The sequence below is a fragment of the Colletotrichum godetiae genome, assembly GCF_030913485.1.
Source record: "Colletotrichum godetiae strain CBS 193.32 chromosome Unknown BDP55scaffold_10, whole genome shotgun sequence".
Taxonomy (NCBI): Eukaryota; Fungi; Ascomycota; class Sordariomycetes; order Glomerellales; family Glomerellaceae; genus Colletotrichum; species Colletotrichum godetiae.
Genome location: NW_026851258.1, coordinates 45,220 through 62,333, shown reverse-complemented (window position 1 = coordinate 62,333; position 17,114 = coordinate 45,220). Strand labels below are relative to the sequence as shown.

Sequence of the window (17,114 nt, the reverse complement as noted above, 5' to 3'; positions counted from 1 at the left end):
TGTTGCCCTTTTCTCACAAACCTTGCCCTCACCCTGAACAACCTCACCACGTGCTCACCTACCTCCACGTTACATCTCGTCTAGTGACTAAGAGTATGTAAACCAACCAATCTCACATAATCACTTGGCAGTACGGAGTACGGATACTTGACTCCTGATGAACTAGAGGCCCATGTTCTCAACCTCTGGATCAAAGCACATAACAAACACGAGCGCACAAACATCCACCTCGGCAGTATACACAGAGATGGAGCCTATTTCACTGTCCGCAACTCGCCATCTAGAATCTCTAGGTACTCTCCTCCTTTTAGCACTTTCCCCTTAGTCCAGCCCTCGTGACTCCGCGCGCTAAGAGAGTACACTTGAGCAAACTTGGAAACCATCATCCGGACCAAAAAGCCTCATAGCGCATACCCACCTGAATGTGCCGCCCAGGAAAAAAAATGGCCAGAGTGAGAAAAAAGGTGTCGTAGTATATGTGTCAACCCCGGTCCGCATGGCGTCCATGTGGCGGTTCCTGACCTGGTTCAATGTAAATTGTCCGTGTGTCGCGACACTTGGACATGTCTCAATGTCACCTCCCCGCCCGCCCCCGGGGCCATAGGTCCGGGGGTTTTCTATTCCAAGTGGCTTGCAGGGTCGAAAAGCAGGAATTCGCAGTGGAATAGTTCTGTGGACACCCGCATACTGAGCTTCTGAGCTTGCGCAATGCAGCCTCGTAGATGATCACGGACAGCTGTTTCTGTTTGCTCACAGACGGAGTTCACAGGTAAGAGTTGGAAGCCAGAGTACTTGAGTGAAGACGCGGCATGTACGACTTTATCACATAGGGTTTGCTACTGCGTCGTGATCCTGCGCAGGACGAGATGTAGAATTCTGCCTAGCTTCTTGGTGCAGCTACGGAATTGCCGCCGCCCGCACGTATATATGAGGCACCAATCTTTTCTCTACATTCCCACAACCCCAAATATCCTTTTTATTAAAGAAAATATTTTGTCAAAGTCATCGTTGTCAAAATTATCATTTCAATGATTTTTTAAGTAAAAAAAAGTAAAAAATAAAGAAATAAAACGTAATACATAAAAAGAGTTAAAGTTAAATAGTATAGAAACCCAGGGATACGGTCAAGTCTATATATACTGCAATAATCTTGTAGTAATGCCAAACGACAGTGTTAAACAGTGTGTATTCCCACAACGAACGGTAGTGTTACGCCTTACCGCTGGCGGCTCTGCAGAAGAAGTTTGATCTCAAGCCCGTCCGTCCGGGGTAGACGTAAGCCCAGCCATGTTGTGGAACCACTCTCGCAGGACACCCCGCAGCCAACAGTTGTCATGCTTCAACAACACTGGAAACGTGTAGTCACGTATTTTTTTCATTCTCGCAGGTGTGTTCTACTTGACTCCTCTCAAGATCACCTGTGGCATGCCTCCTCTCTTATATTACATTTCCGTGACTTCTTTAAATACCAAAGATGACGTTGCGCCCCCCAGTTCGAAAATGGTCTGTAAAGATTTGCATGTAAGACCCTCATTCGGGACGTCGCCATTTTGCATGCACTTGGTTCTGCTTCTGCTGCCTGCGCCAGATCTCGAGTTGAAAACATCGATGTTCTTACAAAAATCGCCAGCGCCTACGCAGCAAAAAAAGCAATTCAGTATAATAAAACATGCCCCTCTCTCTCCGCTCAACGAGTGCGGGCTCTTTTTCTTTCGTTACTCTCTGCCATCACCGTGGCAGGTTCGATTCTCGTTTATATGTTTTACCACGCGCTCCTGTGTTCACCCAACCGTCCCATTTCGGAAGGGTGCGTAGGCAGTGGGGTTGGTACGTCAGTCATCGCTGCCGGGGCCATGGATCGGGGTCGAGCCTCGACGACGTAGCTCACTCCGTCCTCTGATGCGTATGATGGTGGTCGAGGACCGGTGCTGCTTCCTCCACGACTAGATGTTCCCTCGTTCGGTGTGGCGTTCGGGTTGCGCTGCCAGTAGATGCGGTTGGGATCAACCCTCTGCGTGGAATGTGTCAATCAAGGGATTCCCACGTACGTGCAATACCACGTTTCATATATAAGTACATACCACACTCTCTCGCCATAGGCCGTAGGCTGGGGGCTTGGCCAAGACCGCCTCGCTGACCTCCCCTTGCTCCTCTTCATCGCGCGCCAGCACGACTCGGATCGGTTCTCGTGGCACAGCGTAGCCCCCGGGTGCCAAGAGTTGCGGCATCGGCGGTCTGGCCTCGTCGTCGACCCGTGGCCGGATGACAAGCATGCATAACCGGATCAAGCCGTGACAGAAGAATATCGTGACGAACAAAATGATGAGAATCAACAAGACCGTAAACTCGCTGCTGCGGATATTCTGTGTAAGGGAGAGTGCTAGATCTGTTGAAGTGGTTAGTCTCCAATACTACGCTAAACACTTGCCAAAGTAGGACACCACTTACAGACGGCGAGGAGGAGCGTCAGGAATCCGCCTGAAATGAAGCATCGGAGAATCTGCGATCGCATACGCCGTGACTTTGGCCAGGGAATACAGAGCAGAAATCGTTTAGGATGCCCCTCGCTATTATCGTCATGTTGCTGTCGGCGATGTGCCCGTCGTCTGCGCCGCCGACCTTCCTGTGCCATGTTCGCCAGATGCATCTCTGCGGGATCTGGCCCGGTGAACCTCCTCGTCCCGCTGGAGGTTTCGATTTCGGGGCGCCGTGCGACGGGCGCCGGCATCGTCACCCGGGTCGTAGCTGGCGGTTGTCCAGCAGCTCTCGTCATGGGCGGTTCGGGGGAAGCAGACTCGTCGACTCGGTTTAGGGGTTGTTGCGTTGTCGAGTTGGGCCGCGAATCGGTGCCATTGGAACCGCTGGTCCATGTTCTCGCGAGGTGTGGCAGGTTCAGACGGGTTCCTGGCAGTGTCGGCAGGCCAATATTGAAGCGTGGTGTTTTCGGGCTGTCAGATTCCTCGTCTTCTAGCCTTTGCATCCCATTGCCTGGACGCCTCCTTGAGGAGAGGGAAGGCCTTGTGCCAGGCAAGCGCCTCGATCGAGGCCGTGAGCCCTCTTCCATTTCTGGTTGTGTAGATGGGCCTGCCAGAGCCTGCTGCTCAATATCCTCCCCCTGCGAGGAACGCCCTCGCCGAAGAAAGTCCATGACGAGTGAGCTGAGTTATGGGCCAAACACTTTGCCGCCGAGAGATGGCAGATGAGCTGAAGTTATCACCGTTCAAGCTCCTCTCATTCTTGGGTATACGTGTCGGTCGAGCAAGCGCAAATAGTCGTCCAGGGTTTCGTCGTCGTACAGTAAAAGTCGTCGATGGCGCTGGAGGCGTAGAACGCAACGGTGAGGTTCCCCTCTTGGCCAGTGGCACAAAGAAATCGAGTCAGCCGCGATGAGAAGAACAAAGGTTATCTTGTCTCTTAGTGCGGCAGTGGCGGGCTACCAGCAACGGCTGGGAAACGGCTGTAAAGCACCAATGACGGTGATCGATGACTTGATGGTGGGTTGGTTGATAAAGGACGTCCAAAGGGATGAAAAGGGGCGTCTTGAGTGGTCGAAGGGAGGCTGATACTCGCGGTCGCAAGAGAACAGCTTGGGAGGGTATCAAGAAGGGTAACGTTGGCTAGGTAATGTGGCTCCCGGAGCTAAGAGAAACAAGCGACGGTCTACAGACAGCGTTACTTGTGAAGGAAGAAGGGAAATGTACTAATTTGACAATGAGGGCGAGAAGGCCAGGCGGGCTAGCAAGAAGCAGAAGATGAAGACAATGCCAGAAAGGCAGCTGGCGCCAACATGACGCCGGGCGCGATGTGGATTGGTGAAGAAGGAAGAGAACACAGATGGACCGAGAGGAGAGGAGAGCGAAGTGCTCTGGTCCAACGGTAACCAAAGAACAGGGTGGTAGGCGTCGTTTCCGAGCGTCTTCTTCGTGGTCCGCCGGCGACCTCAACCAGCAGTTCGGTCCAAAGCAGGGCTAGGTAATGCGAGGGAGGAAGTATTCAATGTCAAGCCAAATATGAGAGGTAAGGAGGTGTCGATGGGCTAACGAGTCTGGCGTCTGCAGCATGCGGTTGGATCAGATCTGTGTCGTTCGGGGATCAGTGGACGGTGCCACTGGACAGGACAAGAAAAGCAAGCGGCGAACTTGGTCACACAAACGCCCCGCCAGTCTCATCCCAATGTACCTGGGATTCTGCGACTTGCGACTCTGGAGAACCTTGAAGGAGTAACGAGCAGACGGGGTAGGGGTGCTTGAGAGGGCAGGAGATGAGTAGGATCTGACGAGGGAGAGGGGGATTGGGGGAGGAAACGCACTGAGTGTGCGGCGTCGGGGATGTGAACAAGCGGTAATACTCCGTACTCCGTACACAATATCTGCATTTAGACCCTTGCATACTACCTACATACGACAGCCTCAAGGTAGTCTCGGCTTGGCTCAGACTCTGTGTGGGCGATTCATTACTTCGTACCTCCGTAGAGAGATGAGATGAGATGGATGGGAATGTATCCGTGAGCCTTGAGGTAAGGTGAGGTAGGTACTTCGTATGCAATGAAACCGAGTCAAGGACGGCAAGGATAATGCAGGAAAGCCTCCCTCCGTCTTGGGCTCTCACAGACCTACGAATGCTTGCAGTCTGAACTCTTGAAGACTCGGCGCAGACGGTAGGAGTGCTGGACGGGTCGGGTTCACCCTTCGTTTATTGACTTCTCTGACAATTGGAGTGTTGCACAAGCAGTCAAGGGGGTTGCTACTGGGAACATGGGAACCAATCGTAAGGGGCGGATGAGTTGACCTCGGACACCATCACAACTCTCTGCAGTGCCGCAGCGCGTGGGAGACGGTGGGACTTGGGATACGTACCTGATGGGAGGAAGGGCTCAGGGGGCCGGCTGGAGAAGAAAACGTGTTTCGGATTCTTGTATCGACGCGCGCCAACCTTTATTCGGACTAGACCGTAATGGCGCGCGGAAAGGGGCTCTCTCATTGGAGTTTTAGAATGTCTTGAAGAAAGGGATGCCAACCCAGGCCGCCCTCGGTTTGGGCTGGCGTTTGGCGTTTGGCGTTTGGCGTTTTGAGTCTCCTCCAACTTGCATCCTGTCAACAGTCCAACTGCTCAGTTCGCTTTCCATTCCTATGCTGCCTGCAACTCCGAGATGTGCACAAAAACTAGGAAAAGTAATATCAGGTGACATTGGCGGCAAGAATAGCAGTCTTTGGCGCCTCAGCTTAGCGTCCTTTGCGGATCATTCGTCTCGGTTGGATTTAGATGGTTCCCATGGTCAAGCTCCTGTGATGGACCCTGGCAAGCCTGGGATCTATCCGTACTCTTAGTGAACACTGAAAACCCACGCCTCTTCCTCTGATGTGGGGGCCAACTCCATATTGGCGCGAGCCTCCACTTATAATCAGATATCCCCTTATAGAAAACATCCATGATCCAGAGAGGAGTAGCCTTCCAATTGACTGTGCTCGGATGACTTGCGGACACTGGCTTCAACGATAACGGAATTGCGCTTGTCGTTGTCGCAACCAGCCATCGCTGTCGTCTCTCTCTCTCTCTCTCTCTCTCTCTCTCTCGTGATATTACCTCAGCGTACGCCTACAAAGACTCAAGAACCATGATCGACGATAGCTGCTGTCAGTATGGAAGTGACAGCTAGAGAAGGTCTTGCGAATCGACCGCCAGTTGAGTTAAGACAGGCAGACTACGTAGAACACTTAGACACTCGGAGCCGAAGCCCATCCGCGTCACCGTCCAAAGTTACGGCATTCAACACTTGTGTCCTTTCAACTCTGTGATTCGCCCTCGGATCGTCAGGTTGCGCAATGTTACGACCTCCGAGCTGCGTTTCCAATTCCTCCAGAAGCCGATAGAGTTCAATGTCCCATGAAATCCCGCATCACGGCCGCGCACCACATAATTGAAAGAGGGAACACGGGGTCCATAACTTTTTCTAGGACATCGGGCATTGGGCAGTTTAGCTATTTGGACACATCTGTAACATTATATCATTACCAGAGTAAATTATTTGTGAACCATGCTTCTGCCAAGCCGAATTACTCATTGTTGAAGGTGCAGTGCTCGAATTGTGTTTCTTGTGAATTGAACCACGCGATCTTGTCTCAAGGTTACCCTTAGGAGACAAAACGAAGACACATCAGATGAGCATTCCTGGGCCATGTCACTCGCCAACAAACACGCATCGCCCAGACTCCCTACGTAAGCCCTCTGCAGCTGGCAATGGCACGGAGCGAATCGCCGATATCGGCATTTTCCTGCAGTTCAAAGCGGCAGTTCCCGAATGTGTCTGTCCGCCTTTGTCTTGTTTGATATACTCCAGTGCTCTTGAAGCGCCTGCCATCATCAATACAGGACACTTATGCTCGTGCCCCGTGTATGTCCCTGTTGCTGCTGTACCGGGATGATGTGACTTTGCAGATGGCAGATACCGAGACTCGGTATCGGCCGCTAGGACCAAACGTTCCTAGCTTGTTGGTGTTGCGATGATTTATGGATTGCATACCCATCGAGCGTCTCTCAGCCGCCTACGCACAGCCTGGTTCGCACCAAAAGCATGCAGGCAAAGATTGATTTGCCGCAACATCAGAGGGCGCGCACTAAGCTTCGACGATGTCGCTAGAATGGAAGAAGTGTGCTGGGGATGGCTTCCCTCACCGTAGCTCCCCAAGCAGCATATTCCGGTCGGACGATGCGGAAAGTACTGTCAAAATTTGTCAGCCAAATGTCGCTGGGACCGCGAAGAGAAGAAATGCTCACCTATTGGCTCCGTCCCGGGCGCAAACTCGACACAGTTGACGGTTCCCTTGTGGCCCGGAAGCTTGTACATGAGCTTTCCAGTCTCGCTGGACCAGATAGTCGCAGTACCGTCCCCGGAACCGACGGCCACCTTCTTGCCTTCGGAATCCCAGCTAGCCTTGATGAGATTCTTCTCCAAACCCATGGAAGCGCCGTCGAACGTTCTGATGGCTCTATCGGTAGGGGCAAACGGCCGAATGTCCCATGTCCTTACCGTGGAGTCCATGGCATATGAAAGCAAAGATTGCGAGTCTGGAGAGACTCTGAGTGAAGTGATCGTGTCTTGGTGCCCCAGCATCGAGTACACGACCGACTTCTTGCGCAGGTCCCAGACCTTGATGTCATTGTCGATACCTCCCGTATAGACCTCGTTTCCAGCCTCCGACATGGCAATGGCCGTAATGGGGAATTCTGTCTGGATGTAGTCTGCTGCGTTCTTTGACCTCGGATCCCACAAGCCGATAGAGCCATCGTCACTTCCGCTGACTAGCATATCCTCGCCTCGTTTGCTGAGGTCCACGGTGTTGACAATCTCTTCGTGGCCGATGTATCTTCGTATTCTGGTTCCGTTCTCGAGGTCCCAACTTGCAAGATGCATATCTGCCGAAGCCGAGAAGACTATTTTTGAGTCCCTCGACCACTGCAGATCTAGAATTGCGCCTCGATGGCCATTAAGGATGCCGTAGTTTTCGCAATCACCATACGTTCGCCACAACACTACTCACGAGTTAGTTTCACCTCGCCGGTGATGCAGGACAGAGGTTAACCAACAAATGCTTCTGTCCATAGATCCTGAGGCGATAAAATTGCCCGTTGGATCGAATTTCGCAGCAAAGATCTCGCCCGAGTGGCCGGATAGTTCCATGACCGGTGCCTGGAGGTTACTCGTACGCGGTGTCTGTCGGCTAGGTCGTCAGTAACTTTCCAATTGGCACTGCAAAGTGATCGCCTACCGTCTGCACTAATGCGCTGCTCTTTCCTGAGGCGTTGAGCCTTGCCAAAGCTCCTGTTGAAGATCCCACATTCTGACGCTTTACGATCATCTGGCCAGCGCCCAGCTCGTCATCCGCCGGTCTCTTCTCAGCAGACATGACTGCGGTTGTCGGATGATTTTCAAAGCTCGAAGGTATTCTGTTCGACGCAGAATCGTTGTATTGCGTGTATCGTGCTTTCTCACGTCGTATTGGATGTCAATTGAATCGGGCAGGTGGTTGTTGACCAGAGAAAATGTGCTAGCTGAGATCATTGGTCCATGCGAGGCTGGGATGCGGACGGAGCTTGCTTCTGCCGACCCCCGAGCTAAAGGTGGGACCTCAATTCAGAGCCGTGCTGGAGCGCCCATCTCATTGATATCCATACCTTGCTTCAAGGTGCCTTACCCTACCTAGCTGCACGTAAAATACATATGGGGTAGGTATCCGTAGCTTTGCTCCTCCCAGCAGCTTATCTTATCTTTAACCTCATCGATGTCCACGAACACCATTTGGTACCTCACCGTCCATCCGCAGCCTCACGTTCAATTTCGATCAGTACGACAACCAACGACATCAATAACCCTCGCGAACGCCAGACTCTCCAATCTCGAATACTTGCGACTGGACTTCCCTGTGCGACAGGTCCCAAGACAGCCCACGCCAACAACGTGACGTGGTTGCGATCCGAGGCGGCAGCCACTTCCACAATACCAGCCATCTGACGTCGGCGATCCTTCCCTCCCTTACTATTTTGGCAGACGTCTACAAAAACCATGGCCGCAAGCAAAGCAACCCGCTTGGGAGAAGAGTGCGTTTCTCAGCCAGACCCGAGCGTGGTTGACAGAAGCTAATTGTTCAACAGAATCTGGAAGTACGTTGTGTGGCACCCGAATGCCGAAAAGCGAACAAGTCTGACATGCTCGATTGTAGAACTCGTATAGACAAAGTCAACGCCGAGCTCGTAACTCTCACCTACGGAACAATTGTTGCGCAGTTGTGCAAAGACTACGATGGCGACTATGTGGAGGTCAACAAGCAGCTAGACAAGATGGGATACAACATCGGTCTTCGTCTCATTGAGGATTATTTGGCAAAGTCGAACACAATGAAGAGATGCGCAAACTTTCGCGAGACCGCAGACGTCATTGCAAGAGTACGGACCCCTTGAATCGTCGACCATTGAGCCGGCATGCTGACCATTGCGAACGTTAGGTCGGCTTCAAGATATTTCTAAATATCACACCACAGGTGACCAACTGGACGACGGACAACAAACAGTTCTCGCTTGTGTTTGACGAAAATCCCCTCGCAGACTTTGTCGAACTGCCCGACGACGAGCGAGCGCAGGATGAGCTCTGGTACTCCAACATTTTTTGCGGAGTGTTGCGGGGAGCTCTTGAGATGGTGCAGATGCAGGTTGAAGCGCACTTTATCAGCGACGTTCTGCGAGGCCACGACACGACGGAGATGAGGGTATCATTAGTGCGGTACATTGATGACGAGCTTCCTCCCGAAGATGACTAGATGGTATTACATATTGCAATGCCACTTTGCTCTTTACTACACCCGGACAGCAGGTTCGATGCTTCAATGGGTTTCTCCGCCTCGACGCAAGCTTGTTATCGTCGATAGAAGGCTGGGAACAGCCCGCAGACTTGGTCCTCTATTAGCTCGTTGAGATGAAGGGGAACACCAGCTTCATCACCCACTACGGCACGCCAAAAGCACCTCCATAGAACCATAAGGCAGGGGAACATCGATCGAGGTCGGGCGTATAGCGCCTGTCTCAAGATGGAGACTGCCGGTCCAGCGCCTAGCCGCAGATATGACCTGCACGATATCAAAGAGATTTATACATACCACAGCCATTCCTGTCAACGTGAGGATCTGACGATAAGGTGGATGGTGATATGATGTTACTGTGTCTGAGTACAATGTTAAGGCAGACCAGCTTGGGAGAAAAGTACCTATCTATGGCGTCTTGAAGCAAGCGATGCTATGGAGGGTCAATGCTTGCTCCTCCCGTCCTTTAGACAAGTTGTATTTGCGATGACCGAGTTTCTGCTTCCGCATGCTCATGACTGAGCCATAAGGCGAGTTGACTCCAAGGTGAGGCCAGGCGATTGGCCGATAGGGCTTTATCTAGTGAGTACCTAAAGGAATTCACCACCGGTGTGGCTACATCTCTCGGTGCACTTGCTGGTAATCGAACTCGGAGCCTGTCGTACGACCGAGTAGGCTGTGGGCGAAATTGATTATTGACCTTGAACCATTCCACCACCCAGCCAGTTTGTCCTGACCCCCGACCCCTCAACCTAGAGGGACGCCTGCTGTTGCTGGTGACAGTAATCGATTCAACAGGACCTATATAGGCTTTCTCGCGGAAGGCGAGAAAGGTACGGCCAGCACCTGCCTTCCATTCAATACTGCCGGCCGATCATCGGGAAATATGGGGCGTCACGGCAGCCGACATGGGGTCTTGGGACGGGGAAGTGGGTTCTTCTGACCTAGTTCTAGCAGTACGGAGTACTAAATACGTAGCCAGGCCGGGATGTCGCAAAGGAGCATAAGTAGCAAATGTGTACGCACGGTAAGTGAACTCATGGTAGGATTGTCAAGCGACAACAATATGCGAATATCCAGTGTTCATTTACCCTTGCTGCGATTTATTGAAGTGCTATCAAGTTCACTCCTGTTGAGATTATTATACGAAACCTTAAGCTTGCTCGAGAGGTCCGTGCTGTGGCCCATAGCTTGCCTTTCATTTCCCAACTAAAGCGTGGGTTAATTACCTAGGTGTAGAGAATCTGCGAATGATATCGACAGGTGGGCGCATCGATTAGAATGAGATCAGAAGGGCCTTCGAAATGCAGCAATCGCATCCCAAGGCGACGTTGGGACGTGGGTCGTACCTGCGTTGCTTGGCGTGTTTAAGATGCCTGCTGTAACAGTGTGTCTCACGTGACGGACAGGTCACCGAAGCTTACACACCTTAAGTCGATGCTTCTAGATGTGCATGGAGCTTCCAGTCAGCCTTAGAGCAAGAAACCCGTGGAAGCGGGAGGCGGGATTTCCGTAGTGCCTTGGGTGGACCGTGGAGTCTGGACGCTTGTCTGAGTCTCTGTCAGGTCTCAGGGCTTCCCACCTCACGTCACGAGAAACTCGAGGGCAGGTGGCAGACGCGTCTATAGCGGACGGGCTCTCATTTTGACTGAGACGTTTGATGGAGCGCGTTTGGTGCGGTCCATTCAAGATGCGACGTTAGCAGAAGTGTGAAGATCGGGTACGTGGGTCGTGAAGGCGGCGCGCAGCTACTACCCGGTACCGGGTCATAAGCTTGACGTGCCACGACGCGACGGCCAGCATGGCACCCCGGGCTCCCATGCCGATGAGCCCTGAGGTACCTAAGATTGCTATCTGAGCTCCAGGTAAGGTAAGGGACCTTAACATGGGTAGGTGGGAATACAGGTAAGGTTAGATAGGTAAGGTGAGAAGGTAGCTAAGGTAGGTAGCTAAGGTAGCTCAGAGCCCTTCAAGGCTTTGGCCCACACGCCCGTACCTTGACGGATACCTACTGCCTTAAGGTGCCTTGGGTAGGTCCATCAGGTACATCAGGCACCGGAGATTAAGGGCATTTTCAGGGCCTTTCAGTTCACCTAGTACCCGGCGCTGGAAAGTAAGCACGCAAGTTGGAGGTGATTGTCGATTTTTGCCTCTGACAATTTGATCTGCGGCCTCAGGCAACAAGCGGTCTCAGATATTCGCAGTTCATTCTGAAATATGCCCACCGCGCCTCACCTCGCGCTTCACCTCCACCATCGACGTCTATCTGGTATTAGCAGCGGCCTATTGCCTTGCCTTACCTACCCGTACCTCGTTCAGTGCTCGCAAAGGTCTCTGGAGTTTTGAAGTCTGTAGTGAATAGAGAGAAATCCCGCCTCCTGCCCAAGCGTCGCATGCCCCCGAAAATTGGGAAAATCCCAACCCCATCCTTTCCACTCTCCCACTTTGTCCTCCTTCCCACCCGCGACTGTCTATCTGCATTCAAGCATTGTCGACTAGGTGCCTTACCGTCTAACCCAAGGCGCCCCTCTCTTTTTTCCCTCGTCCTCTCGCTTCCTCCGACCTCTACTCCCGCATTTCCCTTTCCCCCCTCAAAATCACCAATCCACTTCCAGATTTCCCCCTTTGGACACTGGATGGCCTCGCATGTCGACCACATCTTCGATGCCAACGTGGTCTCGATAACGTGTTTGTCATTCTCCTGAGTCCTTGTTCATGGTCACCCGTCTTCGCGCCCCGCGAGACACTCGTCAATCTTCAAACCGACCTTGCCTGATCGGCCTAGCGACCGCGGCTTGAGGGACCGATCAGTCGACCCCTTCTAGGTTCGCTACGGAATAACATCCCGCCATCTCCACTGTTGGTAACACCGACGATTCACGAAGCCAGACCGTACTTACAGACCGACCATCACCCACCCATTATTCGCAGCAGCCCAGCACCACCAACCGGAACCACGGTGGTCCACCACGTCCACGTTCACTTCCCGTCGACGCTGCTCCCCCGGAGAGAGAGGAAGCCCCCCCCCCCTTCTCCCCCCCCAAAAGCCAAACCCAAATCCAAATCAAACAGCCACCCAGAAGGGCCACACTCTCACACTGCCAGACCCTGAGCCGGAGCCTGAGCCAGAACACCAGGTCTTCCTACCCCCGACCCGAGTCGCGCTGCTTCCCTCCTCCTCCTGTCTCTCATCTTTCCACCTCTTCCCATTTCCTTTCAAGTCCCACTCCCTCACCTGCAACTGCCTGTGGTGGCCCATCCTGTCGCCCTTCCGCCTTCTTCAACATCTCGCCCTCGCATCAATCCTACTCACCCCCCTCCAACCCAAATCCGCCACAGCCTCCGTCGCTGCCACGTCTTTCGACTCTTTTTTTTTTTCTTCGTTTGTGCCAAATCATCTCACCACCGCCATCGTCACCGATCGCGCATCCCGCCATCTGTTGCGCGCCTCTGTCCACTGCTCCCCAGCCCTTCTCTTATCCATACAACTGAAGGCTCCTTGTGCCCCTGCGCCCTACCGCTGAATCCGACACGACTTTGCCGCCAGCCGGCTTTTTAGCGCACCGCGTAACCACGTCCACGCTCTGTGACTTCCACCTCCAACCACAAAGGTGGCTGACCGACAAACTTTTGACGACATCGACACTCTCTCTTCGCTTCCGAACAACCACCGTCTTTCAATCAACATCTCCTTTCTCCATCGCATCGACCTCACCTAATCCCGCTGGGCAGACGCTTGTCTGCAGCCCGGCTCACAATCATGAACGCCAACGTCAATCCCAACATGGCCAACATGAACGCTATGGGCGGTGGCCCTGTTGGCGCGCCCGTCCCCATGATGAATAATGGCGCAGTCGCTCCCCAAGTTGCCGGTGGTCCACGACAGATGGCCATGCCCACCGAGAACCAGCGCACCCTACTCAACACATACATCTACGAGTACTTCCTCCGCCATCAAATGTTTGATTGCGCTAGATCTCTCCTTAATGGCGACCACCAAGTGAATGTCGCCAAGGATGGCAATCGCCGGAGGGATGAGAACGGTAACCTCATTGGCAATGGTCTTGGTGACGACCCCATGGACACCGACTCCAAAGACGACATCGACGCGAAGCTTCCTGATGACCTTCCCGCCCCCAAGCTGGGTGGGCCCGCCTCAGAATCATCCTTCCTATACGAATGGTTCTGCCTCTTCTGGGACATCTTCCACGCGCAACGAACAAAGGGTGGCAATGGTACTATCAACCAATATGTCAGCCATACTCAGGTACGTCCTTACACTTCGACATTGCCCGTTCGCCATCTAGAACATGACTAATCGACCGTCCCAGCAGCAATCCCGCATGCGACAGAACCAGCAGCAAGAACTTCTCCGTCAGATGCGCCCAGACGGCATGGCTGCTCAGCAGCAATACCACTCCCAGATGATGCGCAATATGCAGAATGGCGGCATGGCCATGAATATGCAAAAGGGTAACCTGGCAAGGGCAGCCATGGCGAACAACCAGAACAAGTGAGACCTCGCAGCTTCGTGCTTTCATTCTTCATGTGCAGGCTTGCTAACTTGAAACCCGCCACAGCCCCCAGGCCATGCAAATGCTTCAGCAGCATGCGAAGCAAACCCAGATGCAGCGAGATCCCTCGGACATGGATGGCAACCGCCAGCGCCCCTCGTCGCCTGGCTCCGGCGAAAATGCCCCTTCGCCTTCCAAGAGACCTCGCCTGGACGGAGCACCCAACTTCCCGAACCAGCCTGCAATGATGCCGAACGGAAGACCTCAGCAGGGCATGCCCGGCCAGCAGGTGGGGACCACCCCGAACGTAGCTCAAGCCCAGCAGATGCTCATCACCAACGGAATCAACCCGGCATCGCTGACCCAGCAGCAGTTCACGACATTCTCAAACCAACCACCTGCTGTCCAAGCTAAGTCCATTGCTACATATGCGGCAAACCTCCAACAGCATCAGGCTAGCCAGATGCCTAACAAAACCATGCCTAACGCGCCCGGTCCCCAGGGCCAGGGCTCGCCCATGATGGCTCAAGGCCAGGAAGGGGCTGGGCTGGCTGCGTACTACAACGCTGGGGAAATGGGTCCAGGAGGAATTAGGCCTGGCCCTGGCGGTGCCCAAGCCGGTGGTGGAAGTAACCACGCTCTGCAGGACTATCAAATGCAGCTAATGCTTCTGGAGCAGCAGAATAAGAAAAGGCTCATGATGGCCCGACAGGAGCAAGATAACATGGGCGGAGGTGCCATGCCTAGAGACGGTCCGGCTGGGCCAGGCGGCCCTGGCGCACCCCCTGGCCCCAATGGTCAGCCTTTCCCAGAGACATCTCCCCAAGGCGCCAGAACCGGGGCTTCACCAAACCCAACGGAGCAGATGAAGAGAGGCACCCCACAGATGAATAACGCTGGCATTCCTTCACCGCTACCCGAGGGCGCTCAATCTCGCGGCTCCCCCAACCCAATGAACTTCATGGGCAACCAGATGGACCCGAATATGGCACCACACTTCTTCAAGGGCATGGGCAATCAAATGGACGGGAACATGGCTGGCAATCCGCAACTGAATGGCGGCATGCGCCCACCCAGTTCGCACCCCGGTCAGCAATTCAACGGCCAGATGAACCCGCAACAGATGATGGTCGCCCGGCAGCAACAGCAACAGGCGCAACAGCAGCAGCAGGCCCAGCAGCAGCAAGGACAGCCGCCCCAGCAGCAGGGACAGCCTCAGCAGGCCGGTCAAGGTGGTCAGCCGGTGCAATGGCAACAAGGCGGCCCGAATGGACAGATGGTGCCTCAGGGACCTCAGGGATCTATTCAGGGTACACCTCAGCAACGGTCGATGCCGCCGCCATCTGCACCAGCTGGCGCCAACTCCAACCGGACGAGCACTTCATCGCCTCAACAAACAGCGGCGGCACCCCCGACCCCGTCACAGTCAAATAAGGCGGCCCCGAAGAAGAAGGACAACAAGAACACAAAAGCAAAGGTGAGTCCGTTGGAAGAAACACGCAACTAAAACAGAACTAACATATGCGCAGGCTACTGCTGGAAAGAAGGGAAACAACAACAACAACAACAACCTGAACAGTGGAACCACACCAGCCGCCGACGGTGCAGACGCGGAGGCGGCAACGCCTGCTACTCCCATCACTCCCGTCGCCCCTGCCAGCTTCGCCAAGAATGGACAGAACGCCGCCGTGCCAGCCGTGCCCAACGGTGCTGCTCCCGCACCTGCCCCACAGCCTCAGGTTGCCCCCCAGGCGCACAACGATGCTAACCAGAACGGAGGGTTCATGGACAACTCAACCCCAATGGTGGACTTTGGCGCCATGGCCTTCGCCGACCCGTTGGTCTCGGACAACGTTCTTAACGATTTCGACTTCGACTCATTTCTACACGAAGATGGCGACAACCAGGCCTTTGATTTCAACACAGGGTCGTTCGGCATGGAAGGCGCCAACGAAATTGGCGCAGACTAGACGGTTTCTAAGCCTGGCTTTTAGGTGTACGATTCCCCCTCGTCTGAGTCATGCCTCAGTTGTGCGTTAGGCGTTGTTCCGATATCCCGGCCTGATTTCTCCGTGCCTCGCCGTTGTGCAGTCGAGCGGCATGGCATTTGCGAAGCATGGCTATCTCCATTTGATTTATGGATGCGCTCAGAATACCAAAAAAAAAAAGGGTCTTTAACAGTCTAGAATACATCAAATCGGACTGAGCCCATATCGATTTTGTTGGCATGTTGTCAACTGTAACTTTCGGGAGGATTTGCTCGACAATCGCAGTCAAGATGAAGCAGTCGGGCTTAACTCTCGCCGCCTCATCGAGCCTGTGACTTTCCTATTTCCTATGCGTTGATTTACCAATCGCCTTTGGACGATGTTGTGTGAGGCAAACACTTTGCGGATTGCCTTATTTAGCGGCATACTCCAATGAGTCATTTCGCCTTTCAGTACAGCCTCGTTTTCGACGGCGATTTAATTCCCCTGCGTGCATGTGCCTGGGGTAACACGCATACAAACTTCACGTTACTTTCCTCCAAGTCGGTCGTTGGTGGACGGACCGCTTGCGAGGGTTCTTGATCATTGGTTCTGGAGTTCTACTGGCAGGGTTCGCAAAGTTTTGTCGGGTGCCTTTCCTATCGAACCAGTGGGCGTAATCATTGATTGTACGTGGCATACGATGTGCGAATGCAGAGCCCGGTTTCGTTTGGCGGACCCATCAGTGTGGATTTGCAAAGAGGTGACAAGAGAGTCCAAAAGGGGGCAGTTGTATCGGTTGTGGATTGAGTTGAGAGCATTGTATTTACTAGAAGGTCAAGGACACGTTCGATCACCAGCGTCGTCCCGCCATCGTCGTTTACCCTGGGTCCTGTCAGATTATACTGTGGCGCGGTGCGGTATTGGTTTACGAGGATCAATCCATCTTTTTCATATCCTGAATGCCATCAAGTATAAAAGTTCCCGTTTGGCACCCCTGTGTGAATTGTTCGTCAGTGATCGCGTTGATCAAAGCGAGGGTATCTTCTCCGATTACTACCAAAGCATGATCATAGGCGAAGGAAAAGGCAAGTCTTGATGTGCGCGGAAGCTTCCGTCGTCTCTTCTGTGGCGTGTGCCACCCACGATAGCTAGACTAGAGCCTATCTTACTGTGACCGAAGTTACGCGAGTGCATCGGTACTCCCAAGGCTTTGACTTTTCGGTCGCGCGGCTCAGAGAGGCCCGGTTCGGACTTTCATCTTCCCTGAGCTGTAGGTCATT

The 17,114-nt window shown here is 53.5% G+C and overlaps 5 protein-coding genes across 5 annotated transcripts; 3 read left to right on the top strand and 2 right to left on the bottom strand.

Moving 5' to 3' along the window:
• Positions 1 to 1,762: 1,762 nt before the first annotated feature.
• On the bottom strand, positions 1,763 to 3,148 carry BDP55DRAFT_726093 (uncharacterized protein; the record flags this gene model as incomplete). Its single annotated transcript, XM_060579093.1, has 3 exons — positions 1,763 to 2,011; positions 2,082 to 2,386; positions 2,449 to 3,148. 3 exons carry the CDS (start codon positions 3,146 to 3,148, stop codon positions 1,763 to 1,765), a joined length of 1,254 nt encoding a protein of 417 aa, XP_060432392.1.
• Positions 3,149 to 4,893: 1,745 nt separating this feature from the next.
• On the top strand, positions 4,894 to 5,631 carry BDP55DRAFT_654889 (uncharacterized protein). Its single transcript, XM_060574283.1, has one exon. The coding sequence runs from the start codon at positions 5,010 to 5,012 to the stop codon at positions 5,325 to 5,327; it is 318 nt and encodes a 105-aa protein (XP_060432391.1). The 5' UTR covers positions 4,894 to 5,009; the 3' UTR covers positions 5,328 to 5,631.
• Positions 5,632 to 6,668: 1,037 nt separating this feature from the next.
• BDP55DRAFT_691981 (WD repeat domain-containing protein) lies at positions 6,669 to 7,904 on the bottom strand (the record flags this gene model as incomplete). The annotated part of the gene is made up of 4 exons (XM_060577050.1): positions 6,669 to 6,718; positions 6,775 to 7,530; positions 7,585 to 7,711; positions 7,767 to 7,904. 4 exons carry the CDS (start codon positions 7,902 to 7,904, stop codon positions 6,669 to 6,671), a joined length of 1,071 nt encoding a protein of 356 aa, XP_060432390.1.
• Positions 7,905 to 8,310: 406 nt separating this feature from the next.
• Positions 8,311 to 9,400, top strand: BDP55DRAFT_26621 (transporter particle component). Its single transcript, XM_060566375.1, has 4 exons — positions 8,311 to 8,595; positions 8,650 to 8,658; positions 8,718 to 8,940; positions 9,000 to 9,400. The coding sequence occupies exons 1-4, from the start codon at positions 8,561 to 8,563 to the stop codon at positions 9,309 to 9,311; spliced, it is 579 nt and encodes a 192-aa protein (XP_060432389.1). The 5' UTR covers positions 8,311 to 8,560; the 3' UTR covers positions 9,312 to 9,400.
• Positions 9,401 to 13,110: 3,710 nt separating this feature from the next.
• Positions 13,111 to 15,834, top strand: BDP55DRAFT_547018 (uncharacterized protein; the record flags this gene model as incomplete). Its single annotated transcript, XM_060568713.1, has 4 exons — positions 13,111 to 13,617; positions 13,682 to 13,863; positions 13,931 to 15,341; positions 15,394 to 15,834. The coding sequence occupies 4 exons, from the start codon at positions 13,111 to 13,113 to the stop codon at positions 15,832 to 15,834; spliced, it is 2,541 nt and encodes an 846-aa protein (XP_060432388.1).
• Between the last annotated feature and the right edge of the window lie 1,280 nt (positions 15,835 to 17,114).